The sequence below is a fragment of the Chrysoperla carnea genome, chromosome 2 (genome assembly GCF_905475395.1).
Source record: "Chrysoperla carnea chromosome 2, inChrCarn1.1, whole genome shotgun sequence".
Classification (NCBI taxonomy): domain Eukaryota; kingdom Metazoa; phylum Arthropoda; class Insecta; order Neuroptera; family Chrysopidae; genus Chrysoperla; species Chrysoperla carnea.
Window position 1 is genome coordinate 23,081,868 of NC_058338.1, and position 27,134 is coordinate 23,109,001.

General features: G+C 29.5%; 5 protein-coding genes across 5 annotated transcripts; 2 read left to right on the forward strand and 3 right to left on the reverse strand.

The window, feature by feature from the left end:
- Positions 1–495: 495 nt before the first annotated feature.
- On the reverse strand, positions 496–6,200 carry LOC123294058 (zinc finger protein OZF-like). The gene is made up of 8 exons (XM_044875125.1): positions 5,849–6,200; positions 5,003–5,070; positions 3,571–3,637; positions 2,860–3,166; positions 2,262–2,422; positions 1,928–2,048; positions 1,119–1,311; positions 496–805 (listed from the first exon to the last, which is right to left on the reverse strand). The coding sequence occupies exons 1-8, from the start codon at positions 6,198–6,200 to the stop codon at positions 611–613; spliced, it is 1,464 nt and encodes a 487-aa protein (XP_044731060.1). The 3' UTR covers positions 496–610.
- A 1,000-nt stretch (positions 6,201–7,200) lies between these two features.
- On the reverse strand, positions 7,201–11,026 carry LOC123292559 (zinc finger protein OZF-like). Its single transcript, XM_044873272.1, has 8 exons — positions 10,675–11,026; positions 10,316–10,383; positions 9,989–10,055; positions 9,205–9,511; positions 8,828–8,988; positions 8,492–8,612; positions 7,810–8,002; positions 7,201–7,470 (listed from the first exon to the last, which is right to left on the reverse strand). The coding sequence occupies exons 1-8, from the start codon at positions 11,024–11,026 to the stop codon at positions 7,300–7,302; spliced, it is 1,440 nt and encodes a 479-aa protein (XP_044729207.1). The 3' UTR covers positions 7,201–7,299.
- Positions 11,027–11,750: 724 nt separating this feature from the next.
- Positions 11,751–17,141, forward strand: LOC123292560 (zinc finger protein 501-like). Its single transcript, XM_044873273.1, has 10 exons — positions 11,751–11,778; positions 11,887–12,078; positions 12,155–12,214; positions 13,603–13,661; positions 13,757–13,841; positions 14,615–14,810; positions 15,619–15,866; positions 16,003–16,126; positions 16,462–16,654; positions 16,923–17,141. The coding sequence occupies exons 1-10, from the start codon at positions 11,751–11,753 to the stop codon at positions 17,139–17,141; spliced, it is 1,404 nt and encodes a 467-aa protein (XP_044729208.1).
- Positions 17,142–17,917: 776 nt separating this feature from the next.
- LOC123294060 (transmembrane protein 120 homolog) lies at positions 17,918–21,681 on the reverse strand. Its single transcript, XM_044875127.1, has 7 exons — positions 21,441–21,681; positions 21,191–21,367; positions 20,384–20,476; positions 19,745–19,962; positions 19,201–19,424; positions 18,980–19,132; positions 17,918–18,123 (listed from the first exon to the last, which is right to left on the reverse strand). The coding sequence occupies exons 1-7, from the start codon at positions 21,629–21,631 to the stop codon at positions 18,097–18,099; spliced, it is 1,083 nt and encodes a 360-aa protein (XP_044731062.1). The 5' UTR covers positions 21,632–21,681; the 3' UTR covers positions 17,918–18,096.
- A 1,819-nt stretch (positions 21,682–23,500) lies between these two features.
- LOC123292059 (GPALPP motifs-containing protein 1) lies at positions 23,501–26,529 on the forward strand. Its single transcript, XM_044872570.1, has 3 exons — positions 23,501–24,280; positions 25,160–26,001; positions 26,359–26,529. Exons 1-3 carry the CDS (start codon positions 23,560–23,562, stop codon positions 26,509–26,511), a joined length of 1,716 nt encoding a protein of 571 aa, XP_044728505.1. The 5' UTR covers positions 23,501–23,559; the 3' UTR covers positions 26,512–26,529.
- The last annotated feature ends 605 nt before the right edge of the window (positions 26,530–27,134 follow it).

A 27,134-nucleotide genomic window follows, 5' to 3' on the forward strand; every position in this document is an offset into this window, starting at 1 on the left:
ATCAATAGTAGCCTACTCACTTTTTTCTCTAGAGATTTATAAACTCAAATTCCGTACTATTTTTATAATATTTTCTATCATACAAACCTTTTCCAGATGATTACAAATACGAAACAAACAAAAAAATTAGCCAAATAGGGGCAGCCGTTTTGAAGTGATGCACGGATTAACATTTGTGGAAATTGATTTTTATTTATAACAATAAAAACCCCAACAACTTTTGTTCGAAAAGTGTTCAACAATGTATGTTTTTCCATTTACAGAAAACGACTTTTTTCTTTCTTCAAAAAGTTTTTCACTTCATATTCAGAGTTTGTAAGCAAAAACTTTATATAAGAATAGACTAATTTACTATATTACATAATCTGATGGGAAATTAAAATCATTAAAATATAACAAATTAAATTTTATTACTTAATTTACACTTTAAGTTGAGAATTTATAACAACCATATTACAATTATTTTAACAATAGTTAATTGTGGTTATACCTAACTATATTAAAATTGCTACACACGCTATCGAAATCTAGATTTTGTAGATTGGTGCAGTTTTTGACGCAAATTATAGAATGATATTTTTTATTTTTCTCAATATGAAAATTTTCCTCATTAACATGCCACCATTGCATATTTTAATTCATCCGTTTTATTTACAAATGGATACTGACGCTGATTTGCTACTGAAACATTAGTCAACCCATGGCGTCCTTTTAAATGTTTTATGAAATTTGAATCATTTGTAAAACTTTGATTACATTCTAGACAGGAATACGGTCGTTCCCCTGTGTGTTGCCTTAAGTGTATCTGAAAACAGGAATGATACATTGTCACACTAAACAAATTTTTATGATAATTAGAAATACTAGGATTGATGCCTTAAATAGGGCCTATTTTGCAGGCGAAAAAAAAGAAATATTGATAACTGGTGAAATATTGATGGAAATTGTTAATTAATTTTATATTTAATAATTTTTTGTAATTTGTCAAATAAAATTCAAAAGTTAATAAGTTCAAAAGTTAATAACCCATAACTTTTCTAAAAAGTTGAACAAAAATTACTAATAACTTATTGTAAAATACAATAAATTTTTAATAAAGGTAGTACAAACTGTATTACCTTTAAAAAGGATTTTTGCCTAAAACGTTTTTGACAGTATTCGCATTCAAAAGGTAGTTGATTCGTATGAATTCCAGCATGCCGTTTTAGAGCATGTTTATGTCGAAATGGACGTAAACAAACATCACATGTGTATGGCATAGTATTCGTATGACATATTTGATGTCTGCGTAAACTGCGTTCGCTTTTAAATCTATAATAAAATAATTTAATTAATTATGTTGAGATTGCATAATCTCAATTAATTATGTTACATTCAATATTAATACCTGGAGATCGATTAATCTAATTTTAATTGTAGTGAAAAATTTACATTTTAATTCTAGTTATTTGGCTCAATGAATTTTATCCAGTCATCCCAAATTATATTCTTTATTAACATATTTGGATAGCGTATCGAAATTTATATAAAGTCTAGGAATTAGGAGATTGTATAGCTAATTGATTTTTAATTGCAACAAAAACTAAGTAAGTACAGAATTAATGAAGTTATTAATTACATCAACCTTGTCCAAGGTTTGGTGTCTTTGACAACATGTATATACTCTTGGTTTCTTACATAAAGACTTGATATTATTTATATTTATAAGACTCGGGATTCTTTCACCGATGAAAAGATTGCGTATAAAAAAGGCTTATGGCTTGATGATTGACTTGGAAGTTAAACTCAAGATACCAAATACATTGCTCGAAATTTTATGGTGGATAATTAATGATATAAAAAATTAATAAAACGGAAAATATATATTCAACTGAGCAGAATACGTAACAAGAATGTTATATAATCGATCTCTGTGTGTAATACTTACACTGATGGACATTTATCACATTTCAATAAAACCACATTATGCGTGATCATATGTTCTTTTAGATTACCTTTTTGAGTGAAATTATTACCACATATATCACATACGAAATTTCTAGCAGGCTCTAAAATAAATACATTTTAGTTTATTGCTTTGCCAAAAATTGTCTTTGATTTTTCATCGGATTTATTTTGTATTCCGTAAAGATATTTTATAAGATCGAATTTAGAGTGTGTTCTGAAATCAACCCAGTATTTTAACCAGCACGGCAACGCTACGTGTTAATTAGTTCATAAAATGCGTTACCACAGTAACCTAAACTGATCAGCGTGATTACCTTCTTCAGGACCATGAGTTTCTTTATGTGCGTTTAAATTTTCTTCTTTTGTAAATGTTTTATAACATAAATTGCATGAATAAACCTTTGGTTTTTTCTTTTTAATTTCTTCTGGTAAATGTACGTTTTGATGTTTTAGTAAATATTCCTCAGTTTTGAAACTGAAAATATAAAAAGAATTAAATTTCGATTTTCCCCATTTTCCTTGATCAATTTTTGTATTATATAAATACGTAGTTCGACTACAATGTAGTCATGATCAGTATGAATTAGCTAATCGTCATTACTCTTATAGCGTAGAAAATAATTTGGATATTACTTCTTTTTACTACAAGTTTTCTTAACAAATCATTTCCTTCTATCATTTATGTAAATCATCATAACATCCTTTACTGAAGATCCCAAATGATCGCTATGGTGCAGCGAGAATACCGTCTTCCGATATACTTGCCTTGGTATGTAAAGTTTAAACTTTGAAATTAAACAAAAAATAAAACAACTAGGATAATAAATTAATATTCATTATTAACCACGAAAATATTTTTGCAATTCGGGTGCTTCAAGTACTTATAAATAATAAAAGTTGATGAATACTTACGATTTATTACATTCCATGCATGGGAACGGAGTTTCAGTTGAATGTGTTTTCATATGACGTTGTAATTCTGAATTACCTCGACATACTTTTTTACAAGTATCACACACAAATTTTTTTTTATGTAATCTTATGTGCGCAAAATAACTAAATAATTTATTGTAGACTTTTGTACAATCTGGACATGCAAATTCTGGTTCTCGATTATGTTCATTCAAGCAATGATCACGATATTTCATTGCATTTACCAAGTATATATCACAATCATTACATTTCCATTTTTTGGATTTTCGTTTTGTTGTTTTAATTTCTAATTGCAAAAAAAAATTTATATTATATTTTATTTAACAGATCTGTCCGGAACGAACAAATCTAAAACCTGCCCTAGGGACGGATATTGATTCGATTATCAGTGCATTTTGACAAATATGAACTTTTTACTTCCAAAAATATTTTTTTCCAATTAAATCTCAAATTTATATAAATTACAATCAACAATTTTTAGCATAGCCTAGCCATAAATGCGTAACTTATTGATAGCACATGTGTTTTATTCTTTTGGATTTTCAGGTAATCCAAATTCACGGTTTGTTGTGGTCAAAAAATTTTTCAAAAATATACTTTCCCGATTATCATTTTTATTTGCCCGCTTTATTATTGGTGATAAGAATCATTTATGATGAACAAGCCTAAATATAAAAATTAAAATTTTACCTTTGACTACACATTCAACATCACGGTCAGACAAATATTCTCGTTTAGATATACTATTTTGTGGATCCTAAAAACAATACTGTGTTCAAAAAATTTCATATCAATAGATTCTAACAAAACTCTTATTTTAACACGTTTGAGGGCAAAGCGGCATATGCTTTTCTACTTACTGGGACAAAGCGGCATATTCCATCCAAGTTTGAAGCAATGTAAAACAAAAAGCATTGCCTAGCTAATCACATAACATTTCGTTAAATTTGCGAGCCTTCGCTTTAATTTCAAGAATATCAGGATTATTGATTACCGATAAATTTTTGTCGAGTTATTTTTGTCAGAAATAATAAATTAGTTGTGCTTACTTACTTATTAATAGACAGCGGAATTTCCACTTTGTCCCGTTGTGCAACTTTTATGACATTTATCGTTCATTGTTTTTCTAATAAAAATTATCCAAATTTGCTTAAATATAGAACCAAATTTTTTTTTTATGATTTGCACGGCTCATAGTATTTTAGCTGCCCATCAAAACAGTTTTAGGTGGTGAATTCAAACACTTTTTTCATAAACTTAGTAGATTTGCTACATTTTACAATTAACATGTTAATTATTAAAACACTAACATATCATTAATATATTAGTGGAAATATCTCTGTGAGATTGTTGTAAATCTAAATTGTTTCAAACAAAAGTTGTTTGCTTTTTAAAAACGGTTATTTTTCGGATTAGAATTCTTCTTTATAGATTTTCACATTTTGAAACATCAATTGCGAAAATCTGTTCAGTATCGGAGGTCGCAGTCCCAAGGTTTTTTTTTATTCGTTTTAAAAAACGGCATAATTTCACCATTTTAAATTAATTTCACGGGTGACAAAAATTTCATGTAATATCGTGTATTTAGAGTGTCCTATGAATCGTAAAACATCTTTCAAGTTTAGACATTGTTATTGAAATAAATACCACGATACTCGAAATAAAGTTGTATATTAACATTGTTACAAATAGTTTGTTGGTCTTAAATAATTTATTTTTGTGTGTGTTAGTTTTTTGTATTTTTATATAATTTTTTTATGTATTACTATAATTTTTGCTAATGTTTAATATATTCATTATTAACTTTGTAAAGAATGTTTGTATTGTGTTATATGGATAAACTTAGCTACTGACAATGGTTGCGTTGCAGTAGAAATATCGACATTTAGCGAAATGTAAGTCTGTTGTAAATTTTTCAATTAAAATTTCTTTTACAAAACATACAATTTTAATTTCGAGTATCGTGAAATTAATTTCAATAACTATCTTATAATAATTTTCTTTGATTATTTAACACAAAATCTATCCTCTACTCATTCATTCCATTTCGATTTTTAAACGATTCCAAAGTAAAATTAAACGCCACTATTAATTAAGAATATCAAAAGCTGGTTATATTTACCTTTAATGTAGATTTATTTTCTATCAGTGGGTTTTCATCTTCATGAATGCTGTCATCAGAATATATTTCTAGAAAATGATAGTTGGAATTTTAAACTTTTTCGTGTAAACTGATTTATTCATTTTGAATAAGAAAATTATAGGACATCAAATGATGATTACATTATACTCTTTTTTCTATAAACCATGGTCCATGTGGTTGATAGAAAAATCAGAAGTACCTGACACTTTTATGAAAATCGAAGTAAGACTACGTAATAAATAAGTCACACATACTTATATAATTAGTAGATTATCTCATCAGTGGTAAATCGATTATAATTAGTCGGTCATAGAAATATTAAAGGTATATTCCTTCATCCAAGGGTAATTAGTTAAAAATATTTTATTTGTAATTAATTTCTAAATTGTATTTAAAAAATGAAATACATTTTTTTCTTTAAATAGAAAGATTTTTTGCTAGGACCAATCTACAACACACGCAGAATTGGCTACCCATTTAAATTTTCCCGCAATTGAGAGTGCGAACAGCCGCAGCCAATCAAAAGCAGGCATATTGCTTGAGGCAATCTAAAACCATGGATATAGAAATATTTAAAAATCTAAAACACACGAAATATTATCGTTTTATTTGAATTTCCCGCAAATGAGAGCCGCAACCAATCAAAATTAGGCACAATGCTTCCTCCCTGAGTGATACACCCCCTTGTCTAAAGTAGGACTTTATACTACATCCCTATTATAATTACTAGATCTGTGCTTCTATCTTTCAAATGAATAAAACTGAAATATCAACTTAACTGAGCTCATATTCTCAGAAAAATCAAATCGTTCACTAGTTACCTACCTTGTTTCGTAGAGTTTAAGATATCATTACTAAAATCATTTACATTCAAATAATCATTATAGGTATTTGATGAATCGATATTTTCTTGTTTAATTTGAACCATTTGTTTCATTAGAAATTTTTGTGATTTTTGTACTAATTCATGAAATTCATAGGCATTGATCACTTTATCACAACAATTCGAACAAACATGTCGAGGTAAAATATCATCTTTTGTTATTTTCACATTGTAACATTGCATTATTTTACTGACCAAATTCATATTTGCTGCTTTATCATCACTTATTTCTATTAAATTATAATCTGGTTGCAATTCTGCACATAAACGACAAAATAAATTTTTGACATCCATGTTCTGTGTTGTTTATCATTTATATTTGTCAACATTGGTAAAATATAGTTGTTTGTCAATATGACATTAGTACGGAAGCCTGAATGGTTCACTGTCAATTTATGAGAAAGTAGCGCTACACTAGCTTATTTTTGAAATGTGTACTACCAATGAGTACAAATTACCTAGATATTCTATATTCTTTACTAGAGGCGTTCTAAAAAGAGTGTCTCTAAGGCAAAACTCGTATATCTAAGTAAACTTTTTTTTTAACATTGCCCTGAGAATCCTCCTCTATCTTATACTCTTTGGTCAGAGATGAGTATTTGAATGCCAACATTTCAACATAAATATATAATTTGCCTCTATAATTTTGACGTGGTTTTTTTTTCCTGTCGTTGGTACTATGTAGATGATGCACATCTTGACGAGGCGGGAAATTTAAAATTCTTCAATTTCATTCTCCAAATAAAAAAGGTTTTATATAACTTTTTAGTTTTACAGGAACATTAATTATTCCCAAGTTATAAAAATGTATCCCTAACTCTTCCCAAATGAATAAAATAGTTTGCATGAAAAATAAAACTTTATCTGCCAAATACATGGTGGTCTGCAATGCCTGTTAAGTGATGTACTGTGCTATTTGTCATATAGATCAGGGACTATCTCTGAGATAGATACTATTCTGTACTATGGGTCGTCCATACGTAATCTATCAGTTATACAGAAAGTTAGAAAAATTCCGAAACACCCAAAGCTTTCGAAAAATAAGGATTTTAGAAAAATAGTTTTATACAAAAGTTGTAGGGATAAAAGAGTTATGAGTACTTGTTCGCACCTTGAATACCTTCAGTAATCAGGCCATTAAAAGTGAACTCATAACTGCTTAGAGATAAAGAAAAACTTTGTAAGCAAAAACTTACTTTCATATAAGAATTAAATTAAAATCATTAAAATACAACAAATTAAATTTTATTTCATATTATAAATTTTATTATCAATTTATATTTTAAGTCACAATTTAGAGAATTCATAATAACCGCATCATAATTATTTTAATAAATGTCAGGGCCGTAGCCACTCCAAAATGTAGAGATGAAATTTAAAATTTCATTCATTTTTATTCATCCGTTTTATATACAAATGGATACTGACGCTGCTTTGCTACTGAAACATTAGTCAATCCATGGCGTCCTTTTAAATGTTTTATGAAATTCGAATCATTTGTAAAACTATGATTACATTCTAGACAGGAATACGGTCGTTCTCCTGTGTGCTGCCTTAAGTGTATCTAAAAACAAAAGGAATACATTATCACGCTAAACATAATTTTAGAATAATAAGAAATACTAGGAATGTTGCCTTAAAAAAATTTTGCAGCCGACAAAAGTAGTATTGATATCTAGATGGAAATTGTATTTTTTATTTAATAATTTATTGTAATTTTTTTACCGAGTGGTACATTTAACAAATATTGAATATCACGTAATGTTTAAAAAAAATTTCAAATAAAAATGGTTTTAAAATTACTAACCCAAAACATTTCTAAAAAGTTGGACAAGGATTACCAACCCATAGTAAAATACAATAAATTTTTTAACCCAACTACAAAGCTTGCTAATGGTATTACCTTTAAGAAGGATTTTTGTCTAAAACGTTTTTGACAGTATTCGCATTCAAAAGGTAATTGATTTGTATGAATTTCAGCATGTCGTGTTAGACCATGTTTATGCCGAAATGGTCGTAAGCAAACATCACATGTATATGGCATATTATTCGTATGACATATTTGATGTCTTCGTAAACTGCGCTCGTTTTTAAATCTAAAATAAAATAATATAATTAATCACGGTCAGATTATATAATTATGACATTCAATATTGATAGCTGAAGATCGATTATCTAACTCTAATTGTAGTGAAAAATTTAGATTTTAATTAAAATTCAGTGAATTTTATGGAGCCCACCAACAATAATATTCTTCAATCTTGAAAGATTAGAAATTAGAAGGTTGTGCAGCTGTAATGGTTTTTAATAGAATTAAAATCTTGGTACAAAATTAATGAAGATTTGTGGACATGGTTAAAAAATTCGATATTGCTTTCTTACTAAAATGTTGCGTTTCAAAAAATCGTGTAGCTTGTTGAATGTCGAGTTGTTTCTGAGGTTTGCTAAATATCACACGTTGAAAATTGAACTTCCAATGCAAATATATCGATCGAAATGGTAAAGAGTGAGGTGAAACATTAAAGTGAGAATAATGCGTAAAGAGAATGTTATATAATCGATCTCTATATGTATGTAATACTTACACTGTTGGACATTTATCACATTTCAATGAAACCACATTATGCGTCGTCATATGTTCTTTTAAATTACCTTTTCGAGTGAAATTATTACCACATATATCGCATACGAAATTTCTAGCAGGCTCTAAAATAAATACATTCTAGTTTATTGCTTTGCCTAAAATTTTTCTTTGATCTTTCATCAGATTTCTTTTGTATTTCGTAAAGATATTTTATATGAATTAAGGGTGTGTTCTGAAATTAATCCAGCCTTCTGGCCAACACGGAAATGCTGCCACTTAAAGAGTTAATAAGCTTCGTTACCATGGTAACTTTAACCTGCGTGTTTAGCGTGATTACCTTCTTCGGGACCATGATTTTCTTTATGTGCGTTTAAATTTTCTTCTTTTGAAAATGTTTTATAACATAAGTCGCACGAATAAACTTTTGGCTTTTTCTTTTTAATTCCTTCAGGCAAATGTACATTCTGATGTTTTTGTAAATATTCCTCAGTTTTGAATCTGAAAATATAGTATGTTTTTTCAAGAAATTAAAATAGGCATTAATTATATGCAGCAATTGCGGTAGTATGTTAAACAAGTTTAAATCTTGAAATTAAACAAAAAATAAAACAACTAGGATATTAAATTAATATTCATTATTAACCACGAAAAGATTTTATTTTTTAATTTGGGTGCTTGAAGTACTTAAAATAATAAAAGAAGACGAGTACTTACGATTTATTACATTCCATGCATGGGAACGGAGTTTCAGTTGAATGTGTTTTCATATGACGTTGTAATTCTGAATTACCTCGACATACTTTTTTACAAGTATCACACACAAACTTTTTTTTATGTATTCGTATATGCGCAAAGTAACTAAATAATTTATTGTAGACTTTTGTACAATCTGGACATGGAAATTCTGGTTCTCGATTATGTTCATTCAAGCAATGATCACGATATTTCATTGGATTTGCCAAGTACATATCACAATCAACACATTTCCAGTTTTTGGATTTCCGCTTTCTTGTTTTAATTTCTAATTACAAAAAAGATTAAATTATATTTGATTTAGCGGCTCTGTCGGTTACGTAAAAAGCAACAATCGAATACAAACTGCACTAGGGCAATTAATTCGATTACCAGTATATTTTTGCAAATATACAAGACAAATTGAGATTTTCTATTCATGAGTCTGACATTTTTTATTCGGAATGTTTTTGCCACCCGTCCTGGATGTTCGTATTTTTAAGAATCACTACAATTCACTAAGGATATCTATATATCCGTAAATACAGTTAGAGATATGGTTGACCATGCCTTTAATGGGATCGAGTTAGCACTGGTCTGCGGGTTTTTTTACTCTTGCGTGCACACTATGATCCTTAAAGGCACGGAGGAGGCAAAAGTAACACCGTTTATTATTAGCGGGTAAAAAACTAAAGCGGCTTTGTGAAATAATTTCATAGTTATCATTTTTGTTAGGTCAGCCTATAAATAAAAATTAAAAATTTACCTTTAACTACACATTCAACATCCCTTTCAGACAAACAATCTCGTTTAGATATACTATTTTGTGATACCTACAAATCAAAAATTCCGAACTTAAATCCGATCAGATATGAGTAAAAACTTTAAAATTTATTATACTTTAAAAAGTAAAATAGAAACTTATTGCTTTTTTACAATAATTTTTTCACCATTGTTGGGAAATTTGTTATTCGGTGATATTAATGAGAATGATATTATTACTATATTAATGAGAAATTCATTTTGTAAGAGGATCTCTTTGTTGGTAACTGTTAACTAAGAAATGTTATAACAGAAAGCTAATAATATTTACCTTTGATGTAAACTTTTCTTGAGTCAATGAATTTTCATCATCAGAATTGCTGTCATTGGTATAATTTTCTAGAAATTGGTAATAAAATAGCTTTTTAAACTTTTTCAGTTATTTGTAAATTTTTTTAACGGTAATATAATTACCATAGTCATATATTATATACATTACATTCACTAACACTGGAGGTGGAGCGGTTACGGTCCTACTGGAGGTAGGAGGGGCCAGTGGTTCGGATTCGACATATGTGGCGTTGCTATGTAGCAGTTTTGGGAACAGGATTGGTGTTGAGCGAATCTCGCAAATAAGTCATGCAGTAGGAACTCGTAGAAATCAAAAAATTGAAGTCGTACACTATTTACCTTGTTTCGTAGCGTTTAAGAAATCATTACTAAAATCATTTACATTTAAATCATCATTAAATGTATTTGATGAGTCGACATTCTCTTGTTTCACTTTGATCATTTGTTTCATTAAGAATTCTTGTGATTTGTGTACTAATTCATGAAATTCATATGCATTGATCACTTTATCACAACAATTCGAACAAACATGTCGCGGTAAAATATCATCTTTTGTTATTTTCACATTGTAACATTGCATTATTTTACTGACCAAATTCATATTTGCTGCTTTATCATCACTTATTTCTAATAAATTATAATCTGGTTGTAATTCAGCACATAAGCGGCAAAATAAATTTTTGATGTCCATGTTCTGTGTTGTTTGTATTTGTCAATTTGACATTAGTACGTCACAGTGACAGTCATACTCACCTTAAGATAAAATAAAAGGAGGTATTCCAATCCTGCAATGCATGATGGGAAATATGTCCAGCGATTGACATATTAGGGAGCGTCCATAAACCACGTAGCCTGGTCAAAAGGGGTGAGTTTGAATGCTACGCTGAGCCACGTAACGGGGGGAAGAGCAAAGAATTAGAATTATTTAATTATTATAAATTTATTTAACAAAAAAATAATAACAGCTAAATAATATGTACTAGAAAACAGAAAATATCGTGACAAAAAACCACGTTCCATCAGAAAGGGGGGAAGGGTTTTAGGAAAAGCTACGTTAGGCTACTTGAAGGGAGGGAGGGGTCTAAGAATGGCTAAAGAATGACCACGTGGTTTATGGACGTAATTTATTCATTTTTCGAAAAAATATTTCGAACAAAGTTTTTTTTGGTTTTTAATAAGACTCAACTTTATAAATTAGATTTTTTTGTATCAGTTGTGAGCAAGTGTTTACTTTTTCATAGCCTTTGAAGTCAAAGGTTTTTACAATTAATAAAATCATTAATTCTCAAAATCTACTATACTTTTCCATTATTTTTCGTACACCCCTAGCTATCTACTTAGGTGGAATGGAACAAAGCCAACTGCCATTATTTTTGACATATTTGTATTTTTGTGATTGTTTATTAGTGAAAAAAATGTCTTCAACTGAAAATGATTTTACATGTAGACTTTGTGCTGAAGTATATTCAAAAAAATTATTAATAGAAAGTAACAATGAAAAATATATAAATTTAAATCCATTTGAAAAAATCTATCAATATTTTAATTTAGATGTTAGCAACAATGATATCTTACCAAAAGATATTTGTTGCAATTGTTTTAAAAAAGTATTTGAAACAAATGAATTCCATAAACAAATTCAAAAGGCGCAAGAAATTCTTCAAGATAAATTCGAAGTGAAACTTGAAGAATGTGATATTAAATCCGAAGATGATAATTTTCATTCATTGGATACTAATCAATGTACTGTATTGTGCAAAATTAGAAAATATATTTTTCTATTCATGTTTACAATTTTTTTTTTTTATTCATTTCGTAGGGGATTCGACTGAGGATATACCTTTAATTAATCGTGTCGTACCTAAATTAGAGTCCAAAGGTAAGTATCCTGTTAGATTGGAAAAGTCTTGTTATTTTTACTTTGTAAATAGAGCAGCAAAAATTGGAGATAAGGTTGATTTAAACAAACATTGTATTCGATTCGCAGTAACAACCGATTTATGAATCGGTGCTAACACATTTTAATGCCATTGTTTCGATTGAATCTTAATAAATCATAAATGTTTTTAAAAATTAATAAGCCAGAAGCTTATAAGAAGCACTTAATTTTGCATAATTCAAATAATTTGTAAATGCTTATTTACAAATCAAGCTAAATAAGGTCTTGATCATGCGAGCCAATTCTTAATGCCTGCCTCCTTTATACCCAGTTATAGGTTTTCGAGTTATACAGGGTACTTTGAAATATAAGTGAAACTCGAAAAATAAGTTTAATCGAGAAAAATGCTTCAAACGAGAAATGTTAGTTTCATAGGCACAAATCTTGTGCGTGTATTAAATTTGATATAAATGTTCGGGCTTAATTAAAAACTCACTCTGATTAGTAACTGACAAACATTAGACGAACAATCTCGATTTTTGCGTGTTTCTTCATTCAATTTGAACAAAAATGTTCTTTATAGAAAACAAATAACTGTTGTTGGATTTATTGGAAATTTTTTTTTTCAAAGAGATTTCTAGATTCCGCAGAAACGATTATACGCAATAATAATTTTGATATGAAAAAACAATTTTGGGTAAACCTTTTCACTTCGTTTTCCTCAGCTATACGATTTTCGAAAAAATGTTACCTTTTTAATGAACAACAACTTCTAATTTTGAGTGTTCATCTATCTATTAACAGTCATGGAGTAGAGTGAGCTTTTCATTGAGCCTGAAAGTCTAGGTCAAGTTTAATATTTGCGGAACACATGCGCCTATACACCCAACATTTTTTGCTTGAAGCTTTTTTGAAATCGGTGCTGTTTTCCAACTTTACCACTGTCGCCACTTTTTCCGGCTTATTCGCTGTATTAATAGGTTTGTGTATGTTAAGTCCAAAAGTTGAAATCTCTCCTTGAGCGTTAAAAAAGCTCATTGAATGTTTTAAAAGGCTACAACGCGTTTTTTTTTTTTTTTAAATATCTTAATTTTCTATTTGCTAGAGATATTTAGATTGACTTTTCACAAATTGATGCAGCACGAATTCGCCTTTTTGATAGCTCGTACAGTGTGATATGTATGCTACAAATTAAATTAATGTTTTAGAACGCTCAGTGGGAATTTTCGATCTTTAAGCCTAATGTATGCACGATAAAAAGATGATCTGATTATTTTTATACATGTTTTTCATTCTACAAACGTTAAATCAGCTTACATCGATTGTTTTATTCTCGTTTCGTACAATTTTTCAATATTATTTTAAAGGAATGATTTAATTGATTTTAGATGAGATTGTTAAAACCGAAGATATCGTTGCAGATAATAAAAATTCGTCTTCGAAAACGGTAACTATCTACCTTAAAATTAAGAAAACATAAATATTCTCTGCACGTTATTGATTTGAAAGAAACCTTCTAAATTACAATTTATTTTTATTTAGGTGAAAAATGAATCAAAAAAAGCTAAAAAAATTGGAGATGTCAGTAAAGAAGAATTTAAAAGACACTTAAAAGAAATTATTGAAGGTGGGTATGTCCAATATGTTTCATAGCAGATGTGCTTACCTTTTACTAATTTGGTAAAAATTTTTTTATTTTATTAATTTTTTTAAAAATATTTCTTGTAATAGACCGATATTCAGCCAAAAATTAGTTTCTTGTATCCTATTGGCTAATACTATCCCCTTCCGTTATATAGTCTAAAATAATATACTACTAATCTTAATTTCTAAAGGGTTTATAATGGCTTAAGGGCATTAATTAATTACTTAAGGTTGATTTTGACGATTGATCTCCCCTCTCTTTACCCATGAAAGGTTACATACGATTTCTCGAACCAGATTAAGATGAAATCCGAAGTGTACATTATAGAATGAAGAAACTATTCGGAATCTGAAATGGAACTAGATTCTTTTATTAAATTTCGACTTACAAAATATTACATTAGAATGGGTTTTGCACCTCCCTTCCCCCAGATAAAAGCATGTAGAGATTTTTTAATGTCCCTAACCCCTACCCTTACGTAATTAATGAATAGCTCCTTAGGTCATTGGTTCAATTTTTAGTAATAAGGATGTTAATTTTTCAAGAAATCAATTTTTAATATAATTTTTTTTTTTTGAAAAAAATATGAGATTTTAAATCGATTCATAATAAAACCGTATTGATTTTTAGCCTCACAAGTAATATGCTGAGGTTGTCATAACAAAGCAGATTATTTTTGGCTACTAAAACATATTCCATTCGAGGTTGTCAATTTTGGATGTACCAACAATATTAAAAGTATTTTTATATTTTAGAGTGGAAAAATTATACATGGATTTGTAATGTATGTAAAGTTGATTTTAAGGGTGTTAAGTTGTTAAGAGATCATTATGGTACGGAGCATAGTGATATACCTGTAGAGTACACTTGCATGGAATGTTCTAAAGTATACACTAAATACGATTTATTTAAGAAGCATATGCGTGTTCATAGAAACAAATTTAAATACAAGTAAGTACGATTATAAACGGTATAGAGATTTGCCAAAACATTATATTATGTATAATGATCCGAACACCGAACGATAATTAAGTGGTAGGTTACAATAGCATCCCTCAGAGCCACACTAAATGTCAACGTTCTCAGTTTTTTTAAAATTAAATTGGGACCGGACTAACCATTAGGCAGAGTAGGCAACTCTGCCTTGGGACTCGCCATGCACAAAAGAAATTAAAAATATTTCATAGAGAGAAAATTGAATTCTTGATAATGCCGTGGCTGTCCTGGGGTGGGATACACTTAGACCATAGGGTCCATTGTGATACCGAAGAAGGTTGGCCACTACTCCATGAACCATTTGGAGCTGTGACAGCTTCTGCAGTAGTCGTGATACACTATACACAAAAGCGTTGCCAAATGGTAAAAAGTACGATAATTATTAATTGAAAGGGAAATGAGATATTTGAGTATAAATCTGTTTATTTTCATGGACCAGTGAGATATCTTTAAAAATAGTGTAACCAATTCCGTACGCGGTATGCCTGGGATAACGAATTCGATTCCCGCCGTCACAACAAAAAAAATAATATAATTTATGATTGTGATAGACTGGTGTAGAGCATGGTATATGCTTGAAATAGGTGTACTCAGCCTCTCAAAATAATTGATAAACTGGTAAAAGAAATTATCAGCGAAAAAAGTTTGGTAAAACGTGTTATAGACTAAAGTCACAAAAACTTGTTTACTTCCCTCAGAAATTTAATAAAACTTGAATTGATAATAAAAAATTAAGGGTGGTGTTTTTTACTTTTTTGTTTAGATGTGATCTCTGTGGAAAATTTTCATACAGTAAATCAGTAATAGATCAACATTTACGAATTAAACATTCAACAGATCGAAAATTTATGTGTTCAACATGTGGAAAAAGTTTTAAAACGCAACAAACATTATTAACTCATGGACAGAAGCATTTGCCCGATGAACTTAAATCGTTTCTTGAATGTGATATTTGTCATAAAAAATTTACGAATAGTTCGAATTTAAATACTCATAAAAAAATACATACAGGTAAATAATACTGTTAGTTGTAGTAATCTGATACCAATAACAAATGTGCCATTATACAGGGTGTATAAAAGTCACACCGCATCTCGTGATCTTAAAATCGAGAAAATTAATTACAAAATGTTTATTTTTGTAACAGGTATAAAGCAGCATACTTGTGAACAATGTGGAAAAAGTTTCATACAAAAAAATGCAATGATCCGACATATAGAAGATCGGCATACGGAAGGCCAGCGTTGTCAGTGTCCTTTATGCCCGAAAGTGTACGTATCAATATTTTTTTTAAATATTCGATTCTAAAAGCGCCTGCGATACTAAACACTGCATCCTACGTCCATACCTAATTCATACCTAATTTAATTATCTTGATATTTTTAACCAAAAAAGGTCAAGATATTCAGATCATCAATTTTGTTGAATTTTTTGCTTTGATAATAGTACTGATTTGAACGAAACGCTTGTTATACCAAGTTCACCCACTCCCACTCAATATTTACCTACGAAACATTAGCCCTTTTCACAAACATGGAAAATTGATTATCCGAACCTTTGAACCTCTATGATCTTATTTGTAAAATAAAAACATTATTGATTACAGTTTTAAAAATAAATATAACTTAAACCAACATAAAGAATGCCACTTGGAAGGTCAACCACACAAATGTGAAGTATGTTCTCGAACATTCCGACGGAAGCGGGCATTAATACTACATTCTCGTATTCATACAAATGAATTACCTCACGAATGTGAATATTGTAAAAAATGTTTTAGAGAAAAATCGTACTTAAAGGTAAAGCTAAATGAATACTCAAACATAACTAATTGAACCGGTTAATCACAACAGTCTTGATAGGGCAACCCCAAAAAGAAAAAAATATATAATTCCGACAAAAAAAGTTAAACCTGAAGCCTTAGTTAAGATTATCTGAAACTATGTTCAATCTGTGAGTTTTTTATTTATCATATTTATAGTAATTAAAATTAGACTGTGAGTAACCAGTTCATTTTTTTTCCATTCGAAAGTGATCTTGAATTCAAATAGTTTTTTCAATTTTCAGATACATTTAAGACAGCATACAGGAGAACGACCGTATTCATGCATTGAATGTAACCATCATTTTTCGAACGATTCCAATTTTATAAAACATTTAAAAGGTCGTCATGGTTTACGTAATTTTTCATTGTCCAATCAACGACAATATCCATTTGTGAATTTAGATAATAGTACGAATAAAGAGTCACAAAATGTATCTAATCAATTTTCGTCTGTGATATAAATAATAGTTAATTGTCAAATTTTCATATGATTTTAATTAAATGTATTTTTCATAAAATTATTTAAATAGTTTGCTTTGTACATTTTATTACCGACCAAAGTCTATATAGCCACTCAGTCTTATATCTCCTATATGTAAAAGTAAGTTAATAACAAAAATAAACAAGTAGGGCTTCGGAATTTGTCGAGAGATCAAAAATTTTTAAATATTAGCCCTAAATTAGGGGAAACGTGCGTAGAGCAGATGATAAAAGCATATTAATAAAAAAAAATTAACCCGAGCGCGTCAGATTAATATATGGTGAGTTATTTACTAGCTTAAAAATTTACATTTCAATCTTTTCAATGTACATTTCTTTTTTACTAATGTAATCGTCTGTCTTACACGCGTCCCCCCATATTTAGGGCTAATATTTGGTGAAGTTACTAAGCAAGGTCCAAAGAACCCTTCATATGATAATCTGACGCTCAAGTTACCACACAAATCCCCTCTTGGGTTCCCCTTTTATTAAAAATAGTATCGTGATTTCAAAATACTGAGCTGACCTCTACTTTTTTTTTAAAATTCCCCAAAGAGGTTTGTCGATTTTTCGGCACGAACTTGTTACAACCAAATAAACAATTGTGCCAAATTTCAAAGATGCCACACTGTTTTCCTTATTAATATGATTTTTTTAAATAATTAAATTGAACTAATAGTCTGGAGTGAGAGTGATTTTGCAGGTACAAAAAAAAAACTTGGTGATTTTTTTTTGAAAATTGATTTATGACAAACAATTATATACAGACAATAATATAATAATAATAATAATAATAATAAATCTAATACGTAAAATGATCAAAGTCATACATAATATGTGTACGTACATCTCATCCAATATAATATGTGTATGTATATATTATATACTGTGATAAATGCCACCGATTCACTGATAAATAATAAATATTCCATTCATTCAATTTGTTTTCTTGGGTTTTTCTTCCTGTAAACAAAAGTCAATTTTATTCCAAATGCTTTTTTTTTATTAATATTTTTAGCTTCTTTCTAATCCAATCCAATCGTCAAAGGGTTAGATTTGTATAAATCGTCAAAGGGTCTGATTTGTGGGCAAAATTATGTTAGAAAAAGTTTTATCTTTATTTTCAAAGGTTGCCTCATTGAAGAAAAGGAGAAAATAATAAAAAAAAGTTCGTTACGGAATTTAAAAAAACTTAAGTTGATTCGATTGAACGAATTTTGACTGAAAAACAAGTAGTTTCTAAAATATCGCTTAAAATCTTTTATTTCGGGGCGATTTTGAAGATATCTTGAAAAATTTTAATCTAATTGTCAAATGAACTAGATTTTTATGTTTTTTTTTTGGATTGTAATTACTCAAAATCAATAAGACATGAAAATCTGTGGATTTTGCGATTGAACGATAAATTTCTGAAGTATCGACAGAAAAAAATTGCTTCATAACATCACTCCTTGCATACCAATTTTGCCAATAGCTTGGAAAAACTAGTGGCTATATCGTCAACGAACTCGGTTTCTTTTTGGGTTAAAAATGTTTTTAATCCGAAAAACAATTTGTATTTCTATCAAAATTGAAGACAAAAAATATTTCTCAATTTTTAAAGAACACTCGTGCTAAAAAAACGATTAAAAAACTGGAATTTTTTAAATGTATATATTTAGCTACGAACCGTAGGCAGATGGTTCGTAGCTAAATATATACATTTAAAGAACTCTAGAATATGCATAATGGTTAGGAGCTACAAGTTACCCACGGTTACTAAATTAGTTTATAAAAAACATTCACCTTTGTGTGTTAATTGCACTAAAAATAATAATACCTGATTTTTGGACGCACTACTATCTCTTTGTCCCATAACTCTGTATTGTAATTTAGCACGATCTTTTGAATCCAATTTTTGGAATACAACTATACCAGTAGTTCTTATATTACCCCAAAATATTATGAAAAACATTACAGCAAGAACAGGAACCTAAAATCAATACCAAAAAATAAAAAAATAATAAACAATCTGGAAAATTGTTCTTTTTAAATATTTACATGCCACGTTGCCGTTGGATGATAACTCAGTTTATATAATGTATAAGCATTGTATAATTGGAAAAAGTAACCAATAAATAGAGTTGGTAAAAGAAAACTTAAACCACGCCACATCCACGAATGAAAACCTTCAATGGTGATATCCATGTTATGTCTTTCACCAAGAGCTTTTAATCGATATAAAACTCCTTGTTGATATACAAATTGAAGATATTGAACAAAACCTGAAAATAAATTTAAAAAAAAATACTTAGATAAAAATCAATTCAAAACATTAACTATATTGAGTTAATTAAAAAGTACGAATTCGTAATGCTTATTTTGCGACAATATTTTAAATAGCGATTAAAATTTGATTTATTGAAAAAGTTCGATAGGAATGTTAATGGTAGTGTAGAAATATAGGCCATTTATAATAGTTAATAAAAATATCGATTCAAGAAATAACTACCTAGGTATGTAGGAGTGTATTTAAAGAATTCAAACGGTGGTGATTCTCGCGTTTAGAACTTTTCGAGCTTATTAATGACGAAAAGATACTTACTAATATATGCATTAAACCACATAAATTGTGTTCTAAACAATTGCCATGCTGTTGTATCTGGCCAAATTAATAAAATTCCAGCCGCTGCTGTTGAAATAAAATGATGCAATCGCCACCAACCTTTAATTCTAGATCCATTCACTTTTAAAATACTTTCTCGAATTGTTAATGTACAATAATACCAAACCAATAAAAATATAAATGCCAATTCAACTGCCCTAAATCAATTAATATTGATTAGTTCAAAGTTTGCTTCATCAAACATTTATTATTAACGTCAGTATACGTTGTGTACAGTACAGAATGATCCACCAAAAATGTTATGCGGAAAATTAATTTGGTGTATTAAAGGTGCCTACAATAGTTTCTTTGATGAGTAGATCAAATTTCCTCACAGGCTCAGTTCTAAAAACGTGGGTTAAGAATGGACAAAATTCAAACATGGACAATAATAAACGCCTTCAAGAGCGTATATCTGGCATAATATTTTCCTAAAGAAAAAAGTCACTATTCTGCAAGACCCTACCCCATGAGGTACACAATAATAACTGAGATATGAAAATTTTTTTTAATCAAATTGTGTTAGCGAAGAATCCTCCTATGATTTTTGGCTAACCATTCTGTATTTACGCGAATTACCTGTAATTAAGAATTAAATTTAAAACCGACATCAGGAATCCAATACCACTAAGAACCAATTTAAATTTTTCATATTCATCTTTATACTTGAATCTAAAATAACATCAATATTATTTAATTTTACAATCTCGTTATCTAAATTTCAACGAATTATAGAATTTTTAAAATATGTAATTAGTGTAAAAATTTAATTGGGAAAATTATTACTTATTTATGTATTGAATTATGTACCCGTGAACCTAATCTTAATTTAAATAAGTGAAGTTTTATTTTTATTATTTTACGAATTATTTACGATATATTCTTTACGTAATTAGTCAGTCATAGGAATATTAAAGGTATATTCCTTCATCCAAGGGTAATTAGTTAAAAATATTATATTTGTAATTAATTTCTAAATTGTATTTAAAAAAAAAATAAATAAATTTTTTTCTTTAGGGTAAAAGATTTTACTTTAAATAGAAAGATTTTTTGCTCGGACAATCTACAACACACGCAGAATTCGTTACCCATTTAAATATTCCCGCAATTGAGAGTGCGAACAGCCGCAGCCAATCAAAAGCAGGCATATTGCTTGAGGCAAACTAAAACCATGGATATAGAAATATTAAAATCTAAAACACACGAAATATTATCGTTCTATTTGAATTTCCCGCAAATGAGAACCGCAGCCAATCAAAAGTAGGCACATTGCTTCCCCCTGACTCATACACCCCCTCGTCTAAAGTAGGACTTTATACTACATCCCTACTATAATTACTAGATCCGTGCTACATCCAAAATCGAAAAAAAATATTTCAAACATACTTATCATTCTTATTTAAGATGGATACATTTACATTTCCCAAAATAATTTTTAAATATCTTCCATTTTGTTTAGGTAAAATCTGTTCCATTTCATATAATTGGGCTAATCGTTGTTCCTCCTCTTTTTCAACAGTATCTAGCCTTTCAACTAGTTCTTTATCTAAACCTTTTCGCAACCTAAAAAACATCAATGATTACAGTGCTACATAAAACTTTTAAAATAAAACTAACGTTGTTTGTTTCTCTTTACTTTTTCGATGCTTGTTTAATAATTCCGATACGATATTTTTGATGACTGATCCCTTTTAAACATTTTTCTTGAAGCTCTGATATTTCTTCTAATTTTTCTTGATATTGTCGATTTAATATTTCTAAATCTTTATATTCAACGGATAAATCTTCCCAATCCTTTAATACAGATTCAATATCTGGTGGATCCATTTTATAAATTTAAGTAAAATAATTTGTTAACTGATTGCGTAGTTAAAAAGTAAATTTGTTTTATAATTTGCTGAAAATTTTTAGTTTTCAAGTGACAGAAATATTTCGAAATATATCACTCAATTTTATTAAAAACACATTTAATATATTTATATTAAAAAACACGGTGCTCAAAGTTCAATATCTGCTATTGAAATGTTACATGAATACCCTTCAATATAAAGATAAAAAAATAAGTTTATTTAGACCTATTTATTACTTTTAAAAAAGTGATGACGAAAGGTTAACTAATTGGGAAAACTAGATAAAAAAATATCAAATTGATTAAAAAACTAACCAATTGTTCGATTTATCTTTGATGTAGACAACAGCCAAGCAAGTTAGCTTTTATAAATTAGTGAACATTTATTTTTCCTAGTTTTTGTGACTCACTGAATAGATATCATTTTAGAAAAAATCTTTTTTTTTCACACAGAATATTCTATCTTATGTTTTAATACTGCTGGCGTTTCTAGTACATATACGTCAAATTGTTATTGTCATATCATTATAGGAAAGGTGAAAATGGAGATGGATTTTTGAGGTAATTCGTGAATAATGGAGAACAATTTTAATTCTATCATTCAACGCCACACAACCTCGATGTACACATCAAAATAAAATGCTTAATGTCAATTAGTATCACGGTGCGAATATAATATAGACCTACCTATTCATAAAGATGTCATTTCCAGGGCTGTCAGTAGAGCCAACTTATTTTATACCGCTCGGCCACTGAAATTATACAGAATCAAATCTCATTATACAAAGCGACAAAATTGTTAAAAAACAGTTCCAGTAGCAAGTGGCGCTGGGTTAAAAAGTCACTTTTACGTTTACTTGTAATGCTAACGAATATTACTCAGAGAACGCCAATTTCGATTAGCATAGTTTTCGAAAGAGCGACAAGCTCATCACGATTAAGCGATTTTCGATCTCTCGTTATCTCAAATAATCGGTATTTTAATTCTCACAAAATTTACTTCACGTTTGAATTTTTTTTTTGTATCCAATCATACGATTGCTATACAAACTGGATACATAAAATAACCATATTATACACTTTTTGTATCCGATTATACAATCTGGCAGCCCTGGTAATTTCATGATGACGCTTGACGCTGACTTTGAGCGACCAATTAGGATTCCACTTAGCTGAAAAAAATAGAACTATGTCCAGCGTCAAATAGTAAAAAGGAGTCAAAAAACTAAAAAGTTTATTAATCCATAACCTTATTTAAAAAAAAAAAAAACATATGGTAATGATAAACAACTATATCCATAGTGCGTGGTGCTTAGCTTTTTACGATTTTACGCTCCTAAAGATTTTTTTTTCATTCAGATGGCAGCACAGCCTAAACTGATCACGTGGCCTAATTTGACGCTCAAACTCAGCGTCAAGCGTCATCATGAAAATACACTTTAACTGATATAATTAGAGAATGGATATTTCATTTTATTTATTTTTAATATTTTAAGATGTAGCCTCGTTTAAAAAATAGATTCAGCGTTAAAGTCAAATTGCAAAACTGAGCGACAAACAAGTTTATTAATATCGAAAAGTTTATTTAGTATGTATATGTCAACGTAATATTGTAATTTCCGTCAGGTTTTGAACTGATTACAAAAATTTTTTAACTCTGACTAAATTGCGACAATGCAATAACCTCATTTTATTCAATCAATTTTGAACAATTGAACATTGTTGTAGTTTGTATATGGAGGTTAAAAGATCCAACCTCAATATATGAGAGGCAATAAAAGTGAATTTATTTGAATTTAAAATAGCTTAAAAAAAATAAAAATAAACAGAACTTTACACTGTAAATATTTGTATGTATTAAAAAAATCACATTTTCTTTAAACGTAATTTATTTATTTTTTTTAATATGTCAGATTCTGATAGTTCAGTAGATTCAGATTCTGGCATAAGATTCAAAACACAAAGTGTACGAAATTTGTCTAATAATAAAGATAGTTTAATATTTGATAGGCAGAAAAAACATAATGATTACGAATATAATAAATATGATAAACGATATAATCGAGATGATGATTATAGATACAGAAAACGCCATAAACATTCGGAGGATAGAATTCGATCGAGTAGACGAGAAGATTGTTTTCAAGATGAAAGAACAAGTAGTAAGCGGGAAAATTTAATTAAAACATATGATTATGATTCTGTAAGTCATAAAAGTAAAGAATATCATGAAAGTAAAAGGAAAAAGCATATTTTAAAATCGGAAGATAACGATAGTCTCGACCCATATGGACCCAGTCTGCCACATCGTACCGTAATTAATAAACATAAAGATACTCAAGAAACTAAAAGAGAAATTGTAAAATTAAAACATAGTGAAATTAATGATACGTATGGACCGGAGCGACCGATTTTACCTAATTCGACAATTCTTAAAAGTAAAGATTTTCATGAAATCAAAAAGCAAAGTGTGAAATTAGAAGATGATGCAGTCAATGATACATACGGACCCGTTTTGCCTAGTACCACAATTCTTAAAAATGAAGGTTTCCATGCAACGAAAAGGGAAAGTGTGAAGGTAGAAGATGACAAGACTAATGATTGTATAAATGGATCAACCACAACAGGTAAGTTTAAACTGACAATATTATTGTTTTTAAATTATTCGGTTCTGCATCAATTCCAAAACTTTAACTAAATTGCGACAACTTTAAAGCCTGGGGAGAAAAATGTTATCAATACTACTTTGGTGCCGCCAGAAAAAGTTTTGTTACCACCTTTCCATATCAATTTGGGGTTGATGAAAAAATTTGTAAAACTCCTGCAAGAGGGTGGAGACTGTTTTAAATATCTATGTACAAAATTCCCGAAGCTGTCAGAAGCAAAGTTGAAAGAGGGAGTTTTCACTGTCCCCGACATCAGAAGGCTTTTAACTGGCACCCTTTTTGTGGAAAGTATGAATGAGAAGGAAAAATAAGCTTGTGTATCGTTCAAGGATGTAGTGTGAAAGGTTTTGGGAAATACTAAGGATCCTGACTACAAAACCATTGTTTAACTAGCAGCATACGAAGTTCAAGGCTGCAATGCAAGCCTGAAGGTCCATTTTTTGCACTCCTACATAAATTTTTTTCCTGAAAACCTCGGAGCTTACAGCGAAAACCAGGCGGAGCGGTTTCACCAGGATGTCCGCGATATCGAGAGACCAAGGAAGATGGGATGTGTTTTTTGTTTTTGAATTTGCAAAAAAACCTTACGTGACAGAAAAAAATGGCCATCATTTCTGAAATCAGCGCATTCTAAAACATATAACTTAGTAAAAATATCTCATGCAGCTGACAAAAAATTTTCTTTTGCAGACCTGTGTTATTTCATAATAAAATTTTTCGAGATTTTGGAAATATTAAAACCTGGAAGATGGGAAATATATAGGGGTCCCGTTTTAATCTCCCTTAAAACTCCCCATAGCTGATTTACTAATATTTTAAAATTTAAAATTGTTATTTCAGAAGATGTAGACACCACATACGGTCCTTGCTTGCCATCAAAACCAGAACCAATTATAGATGGTACAAAACTATCTGGTTTTACTTTACCAACTTCATCTGTAAACAATTGTAAGGAAAATGAAGATGAAAACTCCTACGGTCCATGTTTACCAACGAGTGTAGCTAAATCAAAACCAGAGAAAATATATGGACCAAGTTTGCCATCCACATTTAAAAAGAGTGTGCCCGATGATAACGAAAAAGATGCCAACGAAGTATCCGTAACGAGTCCCGAAACTAATAGAAAATATGGACCATCATTACCTTCAACATCTGCAAATATAAAAATGTCTCCTGTCTCTGATGAAAATATGTCTGAACACGTTGAATCAAATATTATTTCTACCGCTCATGAAAATATAGATCAATCTGACGATGAAGAAAATGTGATAGGTCCACTTTTACCAGGAATGGTTAAAAATAATCGTGTACAATCGGAATTAGAATGCCGTGCATTAGAATTAAAAATGAAATTAGAATTTCCGTCCGCAGAGCAAAAAACACGAGAAGATTGGATGGTAGAATTACCTGGTATACAAAAAGTTTCCGGCTTAGGACCAAGAAAATTTCGTGCGAATCCTGGTCCTGATTTAACTGATCGATCATCTTGGACAGATACTCCTCAAGAGAAATCTAAAAAACACAGTACGAAAAGTTTGAAAAATGAATTAAAAATTGAAGCAGAAAACCGCGAAATACAGAGGAGAGACAAGGAACAAGAAAAAATTATTAAGAATCATAAAAAACATTCAAAACGAGATAAAAGTTTAATGGATATGCATCAACAAAAATTGGCGAAAGAGGTATGTTTTTAGGGTGGCGTACAAGAGACCTTTTCATTTTAAAAAACGATTTTTTTCTGTTTCACACTTCCATCTTTGGTTAACAGTGCTGTTTAACAAAGAGAGGAATTATTTGATATGCCTTTACTTGTATAGTTTGTTGACAACTGCACAAAACCAAAGCGAATCGCTAAAAAGGGTTTTTTGAATTCCTTATAACTTTTTTGATTTCCGTACATCACTTGCATGCCTATACCAATCGTCTGTTATACTCTATTTCCTCCAAAAGTTTATTAAAATTCCGACAATTAATATTAATTGTCGGAAACTGTGATAATTAAGAATATCAATTATTACATTTTTCTTTATTATTTGCAGAAAAAGGAAGCTGGTAAAACTGAAAGAAGGCCATTTAATCGAGATATTGATTTAAAATTAAATATGTTCGATCCAGAAAAAAAATCTCGTATGATGAAAAATGCATGTTTATTAGATGATAAATTTTCAACAGGAAAATCGAAATATTTATGAATAATTGTAAATTTTTAATTGTACGGTTAATAAAATATTTTATTAAATTATATCATGTTTTATTTTTAATTTTCTTTTTGGTCTTGTTATAATATTTTCTTAGTAACATTTTTTAAGAGTCACTTCGAACTGTTTCAAATAACAACTCATTGCAATTATTGAAGCAAAATTACTTTATACATAACGGAGTAATGTAATATACCCCGAAAAATAATAGACCTTCATTGGGACGAATTTTGTAAACTAAAAAAAGGGGGTTATAAGTTTGTTCCGGAACCAGGACTCCATATTCTTGAAACCTATCGAGCTAGGTTAATTTTGATCACAAATTTGAAAAATATGACCCAAATTTAGAAGAATTACATACTTAGTTTATCAAAATTGGATAAAATTTGGATGTGATAGTGCAAAATTAGTAGGATTACATATTTGGTCATCAAAATCATTAGAGCCGATTCCGATATATATAATGCGCAATCTAAATACTTGCCACCGGTGCTATGTGCCCTCGTTACGGCCCTGCGAAAGTTGACACTTTCCATCCAAAGGCGAAAAATTTTTTTTCCTTTATTTACGGCCGAAAGTACGTACTTTTGGAAGAAAATTAAGAAAAATAGTATACA